Consider the following 18990-nt stretch of genomic DNA (forward strand, 5'->3'; position numbering starts at 1 on the left):
GATAATGCGTAGCTCTTTGCTTAACGTTCTAGATTTCGACATCTCAAAGCACTGTTATGCTACAGTCTTGCACCGACAGATGAATGAAGTAAGTGTAATCAAATACATTCTTTCTGCTTGCTGTGCATGTGATTTTATAAACGTGACACTGCAAAGAACGTCTTTGTGGTTATAGCAAATTCTAATGCTTGTGTTTCAAATTTTTGACCTTTAGCAGGGAGATACAAGCACCCATTGCCTGCATCACAGATTTGTGGTACAGTACCTTTCAGAAAAACTGATGTATCAGCAGGGGTGGTGGTGATGCTGTCTGTAGTGAGTCCATGATGCTACATCAGTTAGAAAACATGATCTGTTTCAGTGGGAAGGAAACTGAAATGGTAATTTCAGAAAAAGGATTTGAAATGTGCTGTTATTTGGTGGAATGTGAGTGCTGGAGTGTGTCCAGAGGAGGGCAACAAAGGTGGTGAAGGGTCTGGAGAACAATTCTTATGAGGAGCGGCTGAGGGAACTGGGGCTGTTTAACCTGGAGAAGAGGAGGCTGAGGGGAGACCTCATCGTGCTCTACAACTACCTGAAAGGAGGTTGTAGCGAGGTGGGGGTTGGTCTCTTCTGCCAAGTAACTAGCGATAGGACGAGAGGAAATGGCCTCGAGTTGCGCCAAGGGAGGTTTAGACTGGACATTAGGAAAAATTTCTTTACTGAAAGAGTGGTCAGGCCTTGGAACAGGCTGCCCAGGGAAGTGGTAGAGTCACCATCCCTGGAGGTATTTAAAAGACATGTAGATGAGGCGCTTAGGGACATGGTTTAGTGGGCATGGTGGTGTTGGGTTGACGGTTGGACTTGATGATCTTAGAGGTCTTTTCAACCTTAATGATTCATGATTCTATGATTGTGATGTGCCACAGCCAAACCCCAGCAAGCAGCATGATATGCCATTCTGCTGGGAGCAGCACCCCTGCACTCAGCACTCAGCAGCCTCCTAGCGTCATTTTTAAATGATATCTTGCAAAAAAAGATTGTAAAGATTCCTGTTAAAGTGAATTGAGAAAATTCAAGTGTACAGTCAACTTGGTATCCTGTCAACAGAATTACTGATGGTACATTATGGGTAGATGCAGTTCAAGCTACCAAAACCAAAACCTAGTTCAGATAGCAGGCATTTGTCTGTGGGGTGCTATGGTAGCAGTTGCAGTGCCTGCCCTCCCCTCCTCAGACATTGCACCTCATAATTCAAGCCATCGCAAGTGACCCAAAAGGATTCTTTGACCTCCCCTTTCACAACGTATTTTGTGCTTTTGTCTATACCTGCATGCCCTAAATATTTTCAGGCTTTTTTCTGCATTTGTGAAGTTTAATACTATTAAGCAATATCTGGTTCTTACACTGTACTTTTTTTTTTTAATAGAAGCTAAGATTTTTACGTAGTTTTGTGATTCCAACAACTGGTTTAATTGTGTTGTGACTAAATTTGGAAAAATTACCATTTTCCATCTAAGTACAGTATATACAGAGAACGCACTGTAGTGCACAGTACAGTATGGAGGCAGGGACTAGGCTAAGATACAACCTACAAAGAGAAAAGGAGCGGACCCTTCTCCCTCCTTGCCTCTCTCCTTAAAAATACAGAAAGACCTTCCCTTTCCCCTAGCTGTTACATCTCTCTTCACAGAGAAGATGTGGCCATAGATCCATACTGTTAGAAATGAAAAGGAGCAACAAGCACCACCAGGACGGTTTTCTTATTCCTGATGTGCACACCTAAACTTAGCAATAAAAAAATCAAGAAGCACAAGATTGAAAAAGAAGGCATAACCATCTGTTGAACTGATATCCAAAATTCCCATATTGAAACTAGTGTTAAATGTAGCCTGCTTCTATGGTTCATTACCATTCATCGTTTCAGCCAATGAAAATTTTATTTTCCCAGTATTTTCTGTTTTTCATGTATGTGTTTGCAACCATTCGATTTATATTTGTTTGTAATTTCAAATATATAAAATGGCCCCAAATCTTTTTTCTTGTCTCTAGCCATTCTATTTTGGAGCAGCCAACAAAACCCCAGCAACAACAACAAAACAAATGAATAATTTTGGATGTAAGGTCTGTTTGCTTTGAAAAAGATCAGTATGTTGGTGCATCAAAGTGTTGCCAGATCAGCTGTCTTTCTCCTTTCCAAAGAGATGATTCTGAATTAGGAGGCTTGCAAAACAGATCAAAGGGAAGAATTTTGTCCAGGCTACTTCTATTGCAGGTTCAGTTAGTAATTACAGTGTTCAATTCTGGTCTAGGACAAGGTAAATGGCACCCTTTCTTTTCTGTATCTTATTTAATCGGGTCTTGTGATAGTTCACTCATATCTGACACCAAAAATGTCATTGATAAATCCAGAGGAACAAGACAGTGACTCACACATCCCATGGTTCAGATTAGGTAAAGGTGAAGGGGGCACTAAACAACAGAATAAAATATGGTTTAATGATTGACAACACTGCCACTATGGATTGTTCCTAAATAACCTAATTTGATTTACAAGAATTCAATGTAAATATAATCCATTTCTCAAGGAAGTATCTTGTGATTTATAGTTTAGCACGAAATATATGGCATGGGGAGAATGATTTTTATTCAGTAAGCTCATGTTTGTGCAGCAACAAAAGAGTAAGAAAATGTGCCTGAAACAGAGAGGCAGGGATGTGCTGGGGGAGCTCTCAGCTTCCCACTGCAGGTCAGCTGGAAGGAGCGACTGCCGTCTTCACGTCTCCAGTGGGTCCCACGTTGGGCTGTTTCAGAGATCCTCCTTCCAGCCTCAAGTCCAAATTTTCTCGAATCTCAGTGAGGTGATGCTTTCTGATTTCGAATGTGCTAAATTACCTCACCCATACGTAACTTACTTACAGAAATGCATCTTCAGGCTGAAGGGATGAATATACATGCCAGTAATTGTTTGGGGGACATTTCTCCAGAGGACTGATACTTTCAGGCTCCCATTTGGTGTAGTCGTCCTGCCTGCCTACAGCTGTGCAGGTAAGGACTCGCTGGGCTGCACAGCCCATGACTGCCTGTTATTTTCAGCCACAAATATGACCGAAACAAAGCCCGATTTTAGAAATGTGTTTGGCAAGCTGTGTTGCCTCCCTTCTTAGCATGGGTAAATTTGTTAAAACAGGTTTAACCATGGGAAACTAGTGGATTTCTTAGTCCCTGACATCCCTTCTTGACAGGCAAATGCTCTTTCGGTTCTTGTGCTTTTTCAGAGACGAAAGGGAATCTTTATGTGAGAGTCTCACGACAAAGTACTGGCAGCAAAGCAATAGAAATAAAGCTGTAGTCTCATGATTATATTCTAATAGCTTTCTTTTTATTTTAAGATACTTAAACCTAATCTCCCAAGTTAGCCCAATCACAGTCTCCAGTGAAACCTTGTTTTCAGCTATTAGCAGGTGGTTTTTAAAGTCCTCTTTAGATGATATGCGGGGCCCACATGGTGAAGTCAATTGTTAGACAGGATATAATTTAGCCTTCAGCTCTTCCTCTCAGTTTGAAATAAAATGATTACATTTCAGAAAAGCCTAAGGGAAGGTTAAAAGTTTTATATCAAAAGTTGAATATTTTCTTTTGTTGTACACTCTTCTCTTAAAGAAAATTGTATTCATTTAAAATAATGCATGTTCTGATGTATTTGAAAAGGCACTACTCTGAATTAAAAAGAAATTCATAAAGTATGCATGTATGGGAGAGGAAGATTGCAATCTTCATTTGAGCGTTTAGTCAAAGGTTTTTAACTCAGCCCATTCTGCTTTGTTCGTAAAATGAGGTATCTGCAGAGACACGTTGTAAATAACAGATGGCCCATAGCGTTTAGAGAGCAGCGGTTAAGGTGACAAAATCTTCTGGGGCTCCTCTCCACAGGCAGGTTATAAAGTGATATTATAGCCTCTGCTCCAGACTGGAAAATGGTCCTCGCCTGTCTTTAAACACATTAAAAGTGGTTCCAGGCAATAGCTCCACCTAATTATAGTTCTGGTAACCCCACATTACCTTCTGGTAATGTGATGCCTCTCATTTCTTGTATCCCAAAGTTATCCAAGGGCAGAGGCCACTTGTAGAACATAAAGTTGTAAAGCTGAAATGGGTCTTAAAAATAGATGGACTAGCCCAGATATGAACAGAGTAAGAAGTGAAGAGTAAGATGTGAACAACAGGATTGTTATCATCTGACAAGGTCAGCTAGCTTTTACCGTTGATATCAATGGGGCTGTTTTACTAAGGATGCCCTGGGCACATTTGTAAAAAAGCATTAGCTGTTAAAGGGAATTCCTGGAAACCTCCTAAAAGCAAATGTATATATGCAGTGGAGTCTCTTGTAGGAGTTCACCACATCAGCCAAATGAGCATAGATCTTCTTTTTTCCAGAAATCATCATAAGAGTCTAAATATAACACTGCTGTACTTAAGTAGGCTGCTTTCATGCCTGTTAAAACGAAGAGTGCAAAAACTGTTATTGTTACTAACGAGGGTGGTCACTGAATGGGCAAATTAGAATTTTCTTGTGATTTTATTGCAGAAAAAAAGTTAATTTCTTTCAGTATATTCTTCTGTAAAAAAAAATTTTTTTTTACCTGTTAGCACTAATGCATACTACTATCTTAAGGCAGCATTAACAACATGGTTTTACGTTCATTTGCCTAATATCAGTGGTGCTTGTTTTCACACGTGGACACCTGACCATGGGAACCTAGGTTAACACCACCTCATTAGCCTCCATACTGCCAATTAAATAGACAGACAATAATAAATATTGAAGTTGGTTGAGGTTTTAAAAAGGATGGGCGCTCATGGTACAGAATGGTGAAGGTCTGTGTTCAGTTGATATTATCTCTTACCAAGGAGATGAATTGTTAATGTGCTGTTATTCCAGATTTCTAGAAGAACTGATGTGGTGGGGGAATTAAGACGGCAATTAATGGCCACTGAGGAAGAAGACAGTTTATCATATCCTCCTCTGAATGTGACCACTGGAAATGATATATGCATCCTTTTTTATGCTAGTAATTTCAGCCTCAAAGCCAACAGTTCAGTTTTTATAGATTTGACAAATGCAACATTTGTCACGCAGAATGTGGATATTTATTCCTCTGAGTGCTCAGACATCAACACAACGTGAGTAGCACAAGAAATTTCGTATCGTAATACATGTGATTCTGAAAACTAATCAGAAATGGTGCAATGTCAAGTTAATATTAATTTAATTTTATTCTTCTAAAGCATCCAAAATAAAAAATACTAAATTGGATATTCTTAGAAGAAAAAGATTGAGTCAAGACCACAAAAATTGTTCAGATGCAGCCTCTTATTTTCACATTTTTTTTCCTCTTCCATTCCGTACTTTCTTGTTTGTTTATATTTGGTCCAAACAGGTTTCCCTGTGCCCGGTCTCACGATCACAGAAATCTCCACTGGCATTAATGAGATCATCATTTCATTGTAAATTCCCTTAAAGGGAAGTATTGCCAGTTACTAGGTAGTAATTCAGCTGGAAGTACATTAATGAAACATGATCTCTGCTTTCCTTTACTTTGAAGCACCTGCTCTTGGATAAAAAAAACTCTATAAATATTTTGTCATGTTTTTCTGTGTACTGAAACTTTGCTATATGACTTTTGTAATTGCCCATTGATTTAGAATATTCCCTCGGATTGAAATGTCACAATGATCTAATTAAAGCTGACTACTCTAACATTAAAAATCTGTTTCTTATTTTTAGACTGTCATTAAAATACACAAAGCCAGTGAATGGAATCAGCAGCCTAGAGATAAGGTAACTTACGATTTATTCTTGAATAGATCTTTGTGATATACAAAGCCTGTTTGTAAATTAGGAGTAAAAAAAAGAGGAGGAGTTAAGTGAAAATGTTTTTGAAATTATGATTTCCTTTCTGTTCTGAGGGTCACTATGCAGGAGAACAATAATACAGTCTTTATATAGAGAATATATTAATACGCTCAAGTAAAGTTCTGAAAAAGTGGTATAGGCAAACAACCAGACTGTAAGGTACTGGTATATGCAACAACCTGTTTTACTAATAGGATTGGACCACGATCCTGTTTCAGGGAAGTCTAACTGTGATTTGTGAACAATTTTAGGGGCTGAAGTCTACTTGCACCGCCAGGGCTGTATTTAGTCCTAATGTGGATTACCTGTGTCCCCTATCAGAGCTAGCTTGTGGCTAATAAGGGGTGCAAAAACTCATAATTTTTCTGCTCCAGGGATGGTGACAAGATCACGTTTCTCCTACCATGAGAAGAAGGAAGAAAAGTTAGAGAATGACTTGGGATGAAAAGTCAAAGGGAGAACCTGCAGCTGTTGCTCTCACTAGGGGATTCTAGGGATGGGGAAACATCTGCTACTGTTTGAGGGCTGACATACAGCTGCTGGTCCACAAACCTCAGTTCTTTCCTCAGCGGCAGGAAAGCAGTTAAAATTATTTTCTTAAGTTCTGGCAAAGATAAGGTGGCCTGCTCTTTTCATTTAGGTACCTCAGTTAATTGCTTAAATTTATTTGGGAAGGACTTGGGCCAGGGAACTTGCACTGAATTAAATTTGCATATATTAGAGGATGAACTGGATGTTTGCTTGGGCAGCAGAAGGACAAATGATTTTTGCCATCTAAAATGCTTTTGACATCTTGAATAAGGGAAATTGAAATCCAAGGAAACCAAAGAGAGGAAGTTTAAAGTAATAATGTAGGAGACAATCAGAGCTTGAACAATATTTTAGTAGGAGAGTAAAAGAGGCATGTGGCACCAAGATGATAAGCACAAATGCATAAATACCATTATTTACACTGAGATAGAAGGACATTCTACATTTAGGTAAAAGGACCCCCAGAAGGATTTGTGTTGAAGAGACTCAGTGATGTGTTTGGAGTTGCATTTGGAGGGCACAGAGACACTTGCCGTCATCATCAGACCATGATAGGTGGCAAAAAACCAAACATGCTTTGTTATTTAACATCTCCCCTCCCACCCAAACATCTAGAGCTTTGTGAAAGAACATAATGTACAGATAGGATTGCTGTTAGTATAGTTTTTTTTTTTTTTTGACTATTGTAGTTAGCTGTGTATAGGATCCTTGAGACTTGTCCTTGGTGATGGAATCAAGCATTTCTTGGTTTCAATACTGTAAATTATCAAAGGGGCATGCATTTCCGTGAACACCACGTGGAATTAAGGAAACATTTTCCTTGGATCCCGTTCCAAAAATACTGTTCTCAAACCAAGATTCTGCCCAAGTTTTGTCTTTACTTTTAATCCAAGTCACAAAATATCACTTTCTCTGGTGGTGCCCTGGTGCTTCTCTGTCTACTGTTTGCTGCTCCTGTCTCACTCTCGTACTGACAGATCCACCAAAACAGTGCCCTGGATTCTCATTCTGTGTCTTTGCTCCTACTAGTGCAGGTCTTAGCTGCTCTCCTGTAATCTCTTTCTGTATGAATGGATCTGGTTGCTTTCTACATTTGTCCTGAATGTGACCATCCTCAGCATAATACCATGCTTTCTAGTAAAATTACAGTTCCAAGAAAATAATATGAATCATAAAGCACTTGAAAATCCTCTGGAGCATGACACTGTGCTGCAAAACTAGCTACCAAGTTAACTGATAGATCTTAGAGGGGTTTGTTTTCTTCAAAGTAGTCAACAGGTTTTGGTCAACTATACAACAGCAAATTGCAAACCTTAGGATGCTACTACAGACACAAAATCCTTTGGCAGTTAAAGCTTTTATCTTAGATTTTGATTACTGCAGCAGGCATAAAAAGATCAAATGAGATGTTAGTGCACGCATATGGATTTAAAGAGGATTATTCAGATTTATGTTTAGTCATCTGTTTGTTAAAACCTTATAATTTTAATTAATTATTGGGAGAAAACGTTAACGTGGTCATGAACCTGAGGTGCATCTAAAGAGAAGAAATTTGAAGCAACTCTGCAGACAGACTGACTGTAAATTAAAGGAGAACATCAGTACAAAAGGTGAATGGTTCATGTTTTCTCTCTTATTCTGGAATATTTTTTTACATCCTTCGAGCCTGTTTTAGTAAAGGCAGAAATACTCACAAGTTTCTCTTGACCTGTGCTTCTACTTGAATACATTATAACTAAATACCAAAATGCATAAACAGCCCTTGAAGCTGGGATAAGAAACTCAGGCTCCATAATAGTTGAGGACTTGAAAAGAGAGTAGGTGAAGTCCTGACCACTGTCATGCCCAGGGAGTAATTAAAGTAGCATAGGCTGGCTGTGTTTTGCAGGAGAATTTGACTTATTCCATTGGGCTAGGTGTGATCCAGGTTTTTAATAGCCCCTCAGGGCATTTAGACACAAAAATGCCTAAATTGATTATTTTTTGTGTGTGACACAGGTGCTTAGCAATAAAAAGATGGAATAGAGGAGGAAGGTGGGGGGTGGCTTCCAGGGTAGTCATTGCTTCGGCATTCACTGTGCATTGGCCTGCTTGTGGGAGGTAAAGAGTGATTGCTTCACTTTTTTTCCTCTTTCCTTCCCTTATTAAGCTGTCCTTATCTCGACCCACAAGTTCCCTCATTTTTGCTCTTTCTATTCTCCCCCCTGTCCTGTTGGGGACAGGGAGTGAGCAAGCAGCTCCATGGGTGCTTGGCTGCTGGCTGGCATCAACTCACAACACCTCAGAAGCCTTTATAAAGAAAACTTTCTGCTAAAGACACAGCTGGTTATTTGTGCGCTTTTCTGTTGGATTATCTCTGGATTTAAGAGACAACTGTGTCATTTTAGGCCTCTAATAGCTACCATAATACCACATTGCATGGCATATAATGCAAATAATAAGATATACTCAATAGAACCAGAACAATCCATTGATCTTTTCATGATTCACGAGCACTTTATTCACCTTGTTTATCTCAGCATGTCTATTGTCAAGAGCTTCTAAAATCCACAGAGATACATTACAACCTCTGTTTTCCCCTTCTGATTCACTTTGATTACATTTCTTGTTCAAGATGACTCCTTGGTAAGATTACAGTCTGCCTCAATAAACAGGGCACAAGCAGGGCAAAGAGGTGGGAAGGAACAGAGCTTAGAGCCACGACTGCATTTTTTTCCCCTGTAAAGGCCATTTATTTACATGTAGGAGAGCATCCCTTGAAGATAGAAAGTGACACCAGAGAGGACCACATTCAAATAGCTCAATTTATTTGTCAATAAAAGAGGCTCTAACTTCAGCAGCATGAGCTGGATCCAGAGCCTGCGCTTACCACCACGTGCTGAGCAGCTAGTCATATCCCGCCTCCTACTAGCAGCTGCAATAGCTGCTTCATCCTATGCAAACAGCTGCCATCTCCCTCTCCCTCTCTCCAGCAAGAGCAGCAGTCCCATTCATCCTGCTGCACTTGCCACTGAGAGGCGAGCTGTTAGGGGGTAGTTGTAGAGCGTTTCTGGTTGTGCTAGATTTAGAAAAGTACACTACTGCTGCAGCAGGGGTAGGAGCAATGGGCAGTAGTTTTTGCTGGAAGAAACATCATCTCACCTCTCTCAGCAGCTAATGACATCCAGCTGTTCAAGCAGCTGTCTGTCATCTTCTCTGGGAAAAGGTGTCAAAGGGGATGGAAGTGCAGAGCATTAGTATTTTCCCCACTTACCTTGATAAGTACCTGACTGTTGTTGTTGCTCATGGGATGTATAGAATAGAACTGACCCAAGAACCATGTTTCAAAGTCTTTTACCTAACAGTTGTTTCTCTTTGAATCTTTGAAATGGTAGTAATTCCAGCTAGCTTCCTTTTCAGAAATATCTCTCCTTGTAATCAATAGTCACATGAGACGGTGACCAGTAACAGGTGGTGGCATTTGGAGTTCATATGGTTATCTGGCACAAAGGGAGTCTGGCCTGTGACCAGGAATTGTTTGTGCCACAATACATAAAGCACATAACGTCTATGTGAAAGTTTGCTTCCTGTATTGGCTCTAATGTTTAATACGAACACAGCATTTCCTACAAAAGCCAAGGTACTTTCAAATTTGCAGATATAATCTTTGTTATCTCTCCTCCCTTTGCCATTCATTTGCTATATTGTGCTCATTCTATTTGCTATCTACTCGTCTGAGAAAATATTAAACTAAACAAAGTAATTCTATTGATTTTTGTTGTTTGAATGTATTTTTTGTAATTAAATGAATTATAGTTGTATCAGTTATCAGTTAAGTGCATGCTTGTTGGAGGCTATTCACTTAATGTGTGAAAAATTCCACAAATGTTTGGAAAAATGCTAAGGATAAAAGCCTGTATTATTAAGTTAACCATGCTCAACTAATTCACTAATTAGAATCTTAATTCTCATAAATCTGCAAGTAACATAAAATTTTAGTCTGTGGTGCAACGTGAAGAGACAGCGTTCTCTTGGAGGTCACTTTAGACTGTACTCACATACATAGCCGTATAAAACTTGTTTGTTCATATGGTAAGTCTCCAAAGAATTTCCTTGTTTACCGCTTTTCTTATCTTCTCAGCAAAAGTACAGAGCACACACCCAGCATCTGTGGTTGCACAAACATTTAAGTAAGCTCCTCTGTGCTTTTAACTGGCCTCCAGCTAATGCCTATAGCATTGCTACTGAGACACCATGGAAATTCTGTTCAGATTGTGCTGTGTATCAGGAAAAGATTCCTTTCTTCTAGCAATTAATATCTATGCTAATACATGTTTTAATTTTGTAACTTTATCACTATAACAATAGAATATTTTCCATAAATATTTGTGAACGTGTACTAGAAGAAATTCAAATTTTTTTTCTTTTTCACTGATACTTGCAGCTGAATGTTGTATGGAAAGAGCTGTTTAGGCTCAAAACATAAGGAATGCCATAAGATAAAACATCATTTTCTCACCCGAATGACACTTTGAGTTCTAGGATTCCTTCTGAGCATTTTGAAACTCTTGAGGATTATGAAATTGTGTGAATCAAAAGCCACAGATTATTTAAAAAAAAGAAAAAGGCTCAATTACTGTAGTAACCTAACCTGTCAAATTTTGTGTGTTAGTCCTAAGGAGCATTGTTTGTGTTGAGTTTAGACTCTACGTTGTGTGGATGACATGCTACTGAAAGCAACTGATTTGAACAAACAAGCAATATCCTACAACAGAGCATATTCTTTCTGTATCTACATATACCCTATAGAACATAAAATATTCTATATTGTGCCACATTTATAGATGACTGCTTATTTTTTAAACTTGTCATAATTTCATCTAAGTATTACCCCAAATTTTAAAATCCACATACAGTGTTACCCATTGTGGATAGACATATTTGAATATTTCATTTTGTAGGAAGTCTCACTTATTGCTAAAAAGATTCCTCTTCTAAATTCTTTGTTATCAAAAAGCAACAAAAACTTCAGCAAATTATATAGAGCAATACATACATATACCAAGTAGGGTTAAAGTATTAAGCAACATACAATACAGAGAAAAGTTTACAATTTCCTTATGAGATAACTTGAATACCTAAAAGTAACTGGGTAAAAAGTGGTAAAGACTAGGACATAGTCCTGATCTGTAAAGGATCAGGATGTACTTCTGGATGTTCTCAATTATTTCTGTTCCAGAACATTTGGGAGGTGTTCAGATTGCAGTGGTAGTAACATATATATAAATCCCATCATTATAAACTACTGGAAACTGCTGCAATACTGCACATACACAGACCTTTTCAAAATGAGAAAATATTTATTTGTGGCAAACCCACTACAAATGGGGAAACTAGGGTTGACGACCCCTCCCCACCCTCCAGTGAGAGAAAACTGTCTTCCACTGCAAATTCAGACATTTGCAAAGGAAATTGCCATTTAGGCATCTGAGCCAAGGAAGAATTGCAATAATAAATCAGAATGGTTATCATGCCTGTACCTATCATAAAAGCAATTTTCAAAAAATCCCACAAAATGTTTCTTGAGAGCCACTGCAGGCCTACTGACAGTGTCTCAGGTTCTGCTCCAGTGATTGGTAACTGATGAAATACTGCACTGGCAGAGGCCCTTGAAGAATGAAATCGCATTTGCTTCTTGCCTGCCACAGCTATGGAAAGCTGTGCTTGTGAGATGAAACTCTAAGAAGTAGTAAAAACATATTCACAGAGACTCTTCACTTATGAGCAATGCTAATGACATGCAAGGCCAAGCTAAGATACCAACTGTGACGTTTGCAGCTAGCAACAGTGAACCTTTGTTTGCCACCAGTACTTTATCAAATGAATATTAACTTTTTCCTTCTGTCATTTTGACTATTTTTTCCCCTCTGTTGTCTTTCTAGGTTTTTAATGACCAACAAGTTCTATGGAGTCTCGGCTAGAAATTGGTCCACTTTAGATTCCATTGAGATTGTACAAGATGGAGAAAAGTTTGCTAAATTTAATGTTTCTGTCATCTCTGCTCCTGCAGAGTATTCATTTCATTGTCAGCTGGTGGGAACAAGCAATCTCTATCCTGCAAGGCTGATTCCGTCCAACAATGAGGCAAAAAACTGGGATGTTTTCATTTCCAGGTTGCAAGTGAGTACACATTGCCATTTCAGAGATAATTCCAAGAACTATTACTTGCTATTGTAGGTGCTGAACACATTCATAATGCCCTTACTTTCATTTCAGCCCGAGGGAAAATGTAAAAGAAAAGCTGTTCCCCCTAGGTGAGCTATTCAATAAAGGGGTAAAAAAGTCAGCAGTTGCTGAACAATAAGAACACGAAAGCACAACTTTGAAAAACAGAAAACTATGAAGTTGTCCACAGAAAAGAAAAAAACAATAAAACCAAAGGCGCTTAATCAGGCAAAGAATGACTAAGTCCCCATGCCTGTTTAATGAATTGGGCTGCTATTGGAAACATGGGCCTCTTAGGTGGGTGGCTTTATGCTGCTTACTTAGTTTTTATTGGATTTCTTTGCACTTTGTTTACCTAGGAAAGTACAGCTTAGTGTGGTTACTGTTTTCAGTGACATAGACTGTCTGTACTCCTACAGACAGAAACAAAGCCCAATGCAATTAGATTTAATGGAACGTTTGCCATGGACTTCAATTGGGAGCAGTACTAGGTCCTGCATGACCCAGAAGGAAAGGAGTTGCCTGGGTTTTTTTTTGAATGAGGCATAGATTTTATGTGTATTGAGTACAGACTACATATGTGAGGTGTAGATGATTATAACTTTATTATTTCGAGCATTGATCTTGACTTAGGAGAAGCACATCAACATTTATATCTTAAATATATCTTTAAATTTATATCTTTGCACTAAGGGATTTCTCTGATTAAAGAGATCATGGAAATGATAGGAATAATTCCAAACTGGACTCTATTTGTCAAAGATGAGCTAACCCCATGATAACTGGATACAAATGCTGATTATAGTTGTATTTATGATTTCGATAACAAACAAAATCTCAATAATCTGAGTCCAGATTTGACACTTCTGCTTAAACAACAGAAATCTCAAAGGAACAGCATTGGTGCCGAGATTTATTTTCCACAAATTCCAGGATCAAGTCCCACAGTTTTTTGAGAAGCAACATAGCAATACACACTGATGTTGTGAAGGTTCCTCCTGATAGTATTTTTTATGGAAAGGCCTGAAAATATCTGAGTCCACACAACTGTACTTTGCCTAGTCACTCTGTGAAGTTAGACTTTGGCATCACTATGCTATGAAAGTACATGGGCTATGAAAACACAAAGCCTCCACTTACAACATACCTTTTCCTTGAATTTCTATATACATTGATACTGCTGCCTTCTCAAAGCTTAGGGAAAGGCCTTGCTCCATCCTTAGTCGGCATCCTTTCATTGGGGTCTTGATCAAGAGTAGAAGTAGTAGGTTTCCCACCTTCCTTATTGATTTGGAGCAGCAGCTGCTTCCACTGTTCAGACAACAGAACTTCCAGTTCCTCTTGGGAAAGGCCTTTTTCTCTGATCAAGTCCTAAGCATGGAACACAACCTGGAATGTCCTGTTCTGATCTTTTGTGTTGTGTGAGAAAACAGAAAGTCACATTCTGGGCTCGTTTCTAAGTTCTGTCTGAACTAGATCATTCCTTTCCAGATATCTTCCACTGATATGTAGTGAAATCTGATTGATCTCAATATCAGTCTTTGTTCTAGAATGAGGTTTAGAAAGCCCCAAGCTCTGTTGCACGGTGAAAAAGGCACATGGAATGTGTTCAGTGGTTGCAGCCAGCACAAAATCTTGTTGCTGAAACTGAGGAACGTGATTTTCATGTCAATGTTATGCAATGAATTAGAAACCAGGATCCAATGCCAATCTAGCTGGTACAATTGCACTTCGCGAAGTTGGGTCCTGAAAACAGTATCACTGTATTAGAGGGACACGGCACCTGCACAGTGAAGCCTTGCATAGCTTGTTCCAAGGCAAGGCTGAACTGATGCAGCCTTTTACTTTAGTTCTGGAGCTAGCTCAGTCACTACCACCTAAAGAACCTCTGTGGGATGCTGTCTAGGCGTGCCCATAGCCTAGGATGTCACCACTCGTAGCTGTACACAGTGTCAAAACTGCTCTGGTATTGGTGGGGATTTTTGTTGATTTTGTTGTTGCTGTTACAGGAATGGTTGTTCTACCGCGATACCTTTTATCCTTTTGAGGATCTCAGAATTGTCTGTGAAGTTAAAGAGGAGGCTGCCACCAAAAGCACTGTTTTTCTTTAGTATGTGTCCTACTGGTTTAGAAGCCCCTTTGTTCCTAAGAAAAACTGCCAAAAACTTTAAAATCAATAATATAGGATTTTTTGTGGCTAAAATATTTCTAAGTTCAAAAATTAGATGTTCGGTGTACACTTAAGCCATGAAAACAACAGGTTTTACTTGAAGGCTTTGTCAAAGGCCAAATGACAAGAAAACTCCATTCAAAAAAATATTTTAAAAATTAACAGTAAATGCAGACTAGTATAACAAAGACAAACGATGCTGGCCCAAACACTAAAATTAAAACTTCTGCAGTACAGAGGCCTGTATCTAAAAGGCTTTACATTCATAAAAATTAGAGAAACACATGTAAGTATTTTTAACTTTTCTATAGGTAGAAATGCTGCTCGGAGTCACATTTTTATCTCCCACCTGGAATCTAACACGCCCACAGAAATGATAAAGCTTCAGAAAAACAATAAAGGAACCCTGCATATACTTCACGTCCCACCTAAAAGTAGACATAGCATTTTAAGAACATACAATTAAAGCTTTCACTTCGAAGGTTCAATAAGCATAATCCTGCTTCAAAAAATACCCAATAGGATTGACATAGTAAAATTCAGTATTTCTGGCTCTAAATCAGAAGTGGTAAAGCCTTTCTAAACCAAATATACCTGTTAAGTGCTTCAGAGAGTTCTTGTAAATGTGGTAACAAGTGTGTATTGTTTTCCAGAATTTCAATCCATTTTTTGAACATAAATTACATAAATCATCACCTGCTTTCTGTTTCTATTGTAAATAAGTCTTTCAGACTACATTTCATGACTCCTATTCACATTCTCATCTGTTGTCAAAGCAGTGGCTTAACAAGCGAAGGCTTTTGGTAATCACCTGTATTCTCTAAAACTGTGCAAGCAGTTACCCAACCCAAAAGCTGATTTTTGCTAATCCTGCTTTAATCAGAAGTCTGACTGCCTATAGTGAAAGCAGGCAGTATTTGCAAGTTAGCTACCATGATCTGACTTGGAAAGATTCTTCTAAAACGCCCAGAAAAGCTTGAATTGCTAAAATTGTCTTCACCTCCACAGTACCTAAAGAGCCCCTAGTTCTGCATATGATAATAGTTTTATTAATCAGCATTCTGGAGGGTATAGACCTTGATCTTAACACACATATTATATTAACACACATTAACTTTAGGTGTCTGAGCCGTGAATGAACTCAAACCCCGAGTGCTTACTGGTGTAGCATGGTATGCAAGTCACAGACTAATTTCTTCAATGTTTGTACCAACACCTTTCCTAGGAAGTACAAACTCTTTTATTACCACAAAGCTTTCCATTTAGTTTATCGTAAAGCATTGAGTAGTCATGAAATGGGAACATAGAAAAGTAGAAATCCATGATCTTCTGCTTCCTTGCTCATTGCCTGGTGAGGGAAGTGATTTAAATAAAATAATCTTTTTTTTATTTTATTCTATAATATCAGTTTTAAGGTCTTGTTTCTTTACTGGTGGATTTATAATGTTTGGTGCTTTCCTTACGCACACATTTCAAAGAATCTGTAAATACATAAGAATCCCAGTCTTCATTTTTCTTTATAAAATTATTTAAGAAAGACTCAAAAACACAGATCAGGTTAATTCTTTCCTTCCTTCATTTTCTTCCACCAGTTAGATTCCCTTCCTTCTGAAGGAATCAGTGCTTATGTCATTATGTGCATGTGTGTAGAGGGGGGATTGTCTTCCCTTTCTGCATAGTTTTCTAATCCTTTGACTGGTTTTAACAAAATTTTTAGAAGGTTAGTTGTCTCAAAGACATTCAGTTTGTTGATACTTTTTGCAAAATTGCTGGCTAGGCAGAGAATAGATCCCCAAGTTAGTTGATTTTTCTGAGGAAAATAATACAGCAGGAGCTCAGTCAGTGGCAGACCTCGAGAATCCAAAGGAGAGATATTACAGAATTTTTCTAACTGCTGGAAAAGCTTATATAGGTTTCATATGTTAATAGACAACACAGATCCCACTCCTCAATAAAGCAAGCCCTCTGTCCTGTTTTGAGTCTCTGATGTCTAAGGAGGGGGGAAGAAAGGTTTCACAACTGTTTTCTCCTTGAACTTTCACGAAAACTCAGCCAAAAAGGTCATCTTCATTAGATGCATTTTAAAGTAGGTTTCAGGAGTTCTGCTTGTCAAGGAGTTATTAGCTAAAAATCTCAGGGTATTTCAACAAATCTTATGATCTGGGAGGCCTTAACTCTCAGGCCTTTGGGTGCTTTGAGTTTCCTGGTTCTGAAGTGGTCATTGAGCAATACTGATCACGCGTCCTCTTTGGGACTTTACTTCTAAAAGTAACACAAATTTCTGAAGTGGGAAACAGAACCTACCTCTTGCGAAACAAACGACTTGTGCATCTTTAATCTCCTGGGCGGAAAGGAGACCTGGAAAATTGTTATGCAAAGGATTTGGTTCTCACTCTTTTTTAATGGGCAGAGTGTGAGTGCTAATTAACAGGTGCGTTTTTTGTAATTACCACATATATTCTGAAAGTAGGCCCTACAGTCCGTATTTAATTGCACTCCTCTATCTACCTTTCTTCATTCTCAGATTCAAGGCTTCAACGTTGAAAACAACCAGTTTTCCTATGCAAGTGATTGTACAGGCTTCTTCACTCCTGGAATCTGGATGGGCTTGGTGACATCTATAGTTTTACTGTGGATCCTGGCCTATGGAATCCATATGATCATGCAGCTCACAACAAACAGCAGATTTGATGACCCCAAAGGTCCAGCTCTGTCAGTTCCTCAGACAGAATAGCCATGGATTGATTTAGTGCTGCTACGGCTTTTCCTGGTCTGATATTTATGATTTTTATAACCTTTCTACTTCATAATATGTGTAACCTAAAAAGATTTCATAGCAGAAAGGGATAATTAAACTACATATAAAAAGGATACTTATGCTTGGCAACAATAATAATTCTACTTGTTATTACCGTTATTTTTTAATAGCTATCTGTGCTAAGGGTCTGAGGTGAGGCTGTACAGGTTATTACTCCATCTGGCTATTGGAAAAACCAGTTCAAACTGCCTTCAGATTAACTATTATTGGCAAAGAAATGATATCTCAACAGAGATAAATGGGAAGCATTTATAAATAACTTAATTAACAAGAAACTATATATTGAAACTACTAGTCTCTTTAAAGGCTCTTTAGTATGCATGGTATGTTGATGCATCTTAAGAAGGCTGAACTGTGTCTTGTCATTTTTTCTGTTGAGAAAACCATCCAGAAATGTACAGAACTAATAAGGCACTAAATAAATGGTCTCAAAAAATCTTTTCAAAATACATCACTTTGCTCAGATGTGGTATCACAAATGGGAATGGATGGATGAAGGCGTATGTTCCCTCTAATGTAAGCTAATGTCTGTGAGAATTATGTTGAGTAACACTAACTCATGTTTTAGCCATGGACAGCTGATGGAGTTACTAAGCAAGATAGGTCCTCGTCCAAACTGATTACAAAATTGTATTTGGTGTCATGGCGATGAATGCAATTTTTCAAGCTCATAACCTAGATTCAATGTGCCAGTGCAGACAGCATCTTAACAGAGGTAAGGTAATTTTCTTAGCATCCCTCCTTTTCCAGGTATCTTTGGAGTAGTTATGAAGTTTGTACAAAAAAGGGGAAAAAAAAATTATGTAAGGTCATTAGAAGCACTGTGCTAATGTACTGATTAAATCTGAGCATGTTTATGGTCATCTCAGTGATTCCAGGAGCCTGAAAACATTCAGAGTGTCCTGGATTCTTCTGCAATTAATAAAAGACTCTACATCTTCTCATTGGGCAATCGGACTATGGAGTGAATTACTAAATGTTATGAAAAGCTAGGAAATAGTAAAAGAGCAATGGTAAATTGGTAAAAAAATGGTAAAAATAACATTTTCATTGTCTCTTCTGTAATGTTTTGTGAAGACTGTGCATGTTCTATTAGTAGTTAAAGAACAGAAGGATATAATTTTGACAAAACTACATTTGTCACATGAGAAAAATTCTAACTTTTCTGATCTTGATCGATGTCATAGGACAATGATACAGAGGAAAGACAGAATCAACAATTTAACTAGACCAACAGTAGTTTCTACCCATCATTCCTGGATGTCACATTTTTATTATGCAGTCAAAGAGGTAAATTAAATGCTGTCTGAAGCTATTCCTTTTGAATCATTCAATCCTGACCTGGAAAGCAAAAAGAAAGCTGGCATATAA

The 18990-nt window shown here is 38.3% G+C and overlaps 1 protein-coding gene across 1 annotated transcript; it reads left to right on the top strand.

Annotated features, from left to right (window-relative positions):
• The first annotated feature begins 4927 nt into the window (after positions 1–4927).
• On the top strand, positions 4928–17896 carry LOC104071146 (V-type proton ATPase subunit S1-like). Its single transcript, XM_009585090.1, has 4 exons — positions 4928–5163; positions 5768–5821; positions 12349–12586; positions 17326–17896. Exons 1-4 carry the CDS (start codon positions 4967–4969, stop codon positions 17533–17535), a joined length of 699 nt encoding a protein of 232 aa, XP_009583385.1. The 5' UTR covers positions 4928–4966; the 3' UTR covers positions 17536–17896.
• The last annotated feature ends 1094 nt before the right edge of the window (positions 17897–18990 follow it).

This window comes from Fulmarus glacialis, unplaced genomic scaffold, assembly GCF_000690835.1.
Source record: "Fulmarus glacialis isolate BGI_N327 unplaced genomic scaffold, ASM69083v1 scaffold18599, whole genome shotgun sequence".
Taxonomy (NCBI): domain Eukaryota; kingdom Metazoa; phylum Chordata; class Aves; order Procellariiformes; family Procellariidae; genus Fulmarus; species Fulmarus glacialis.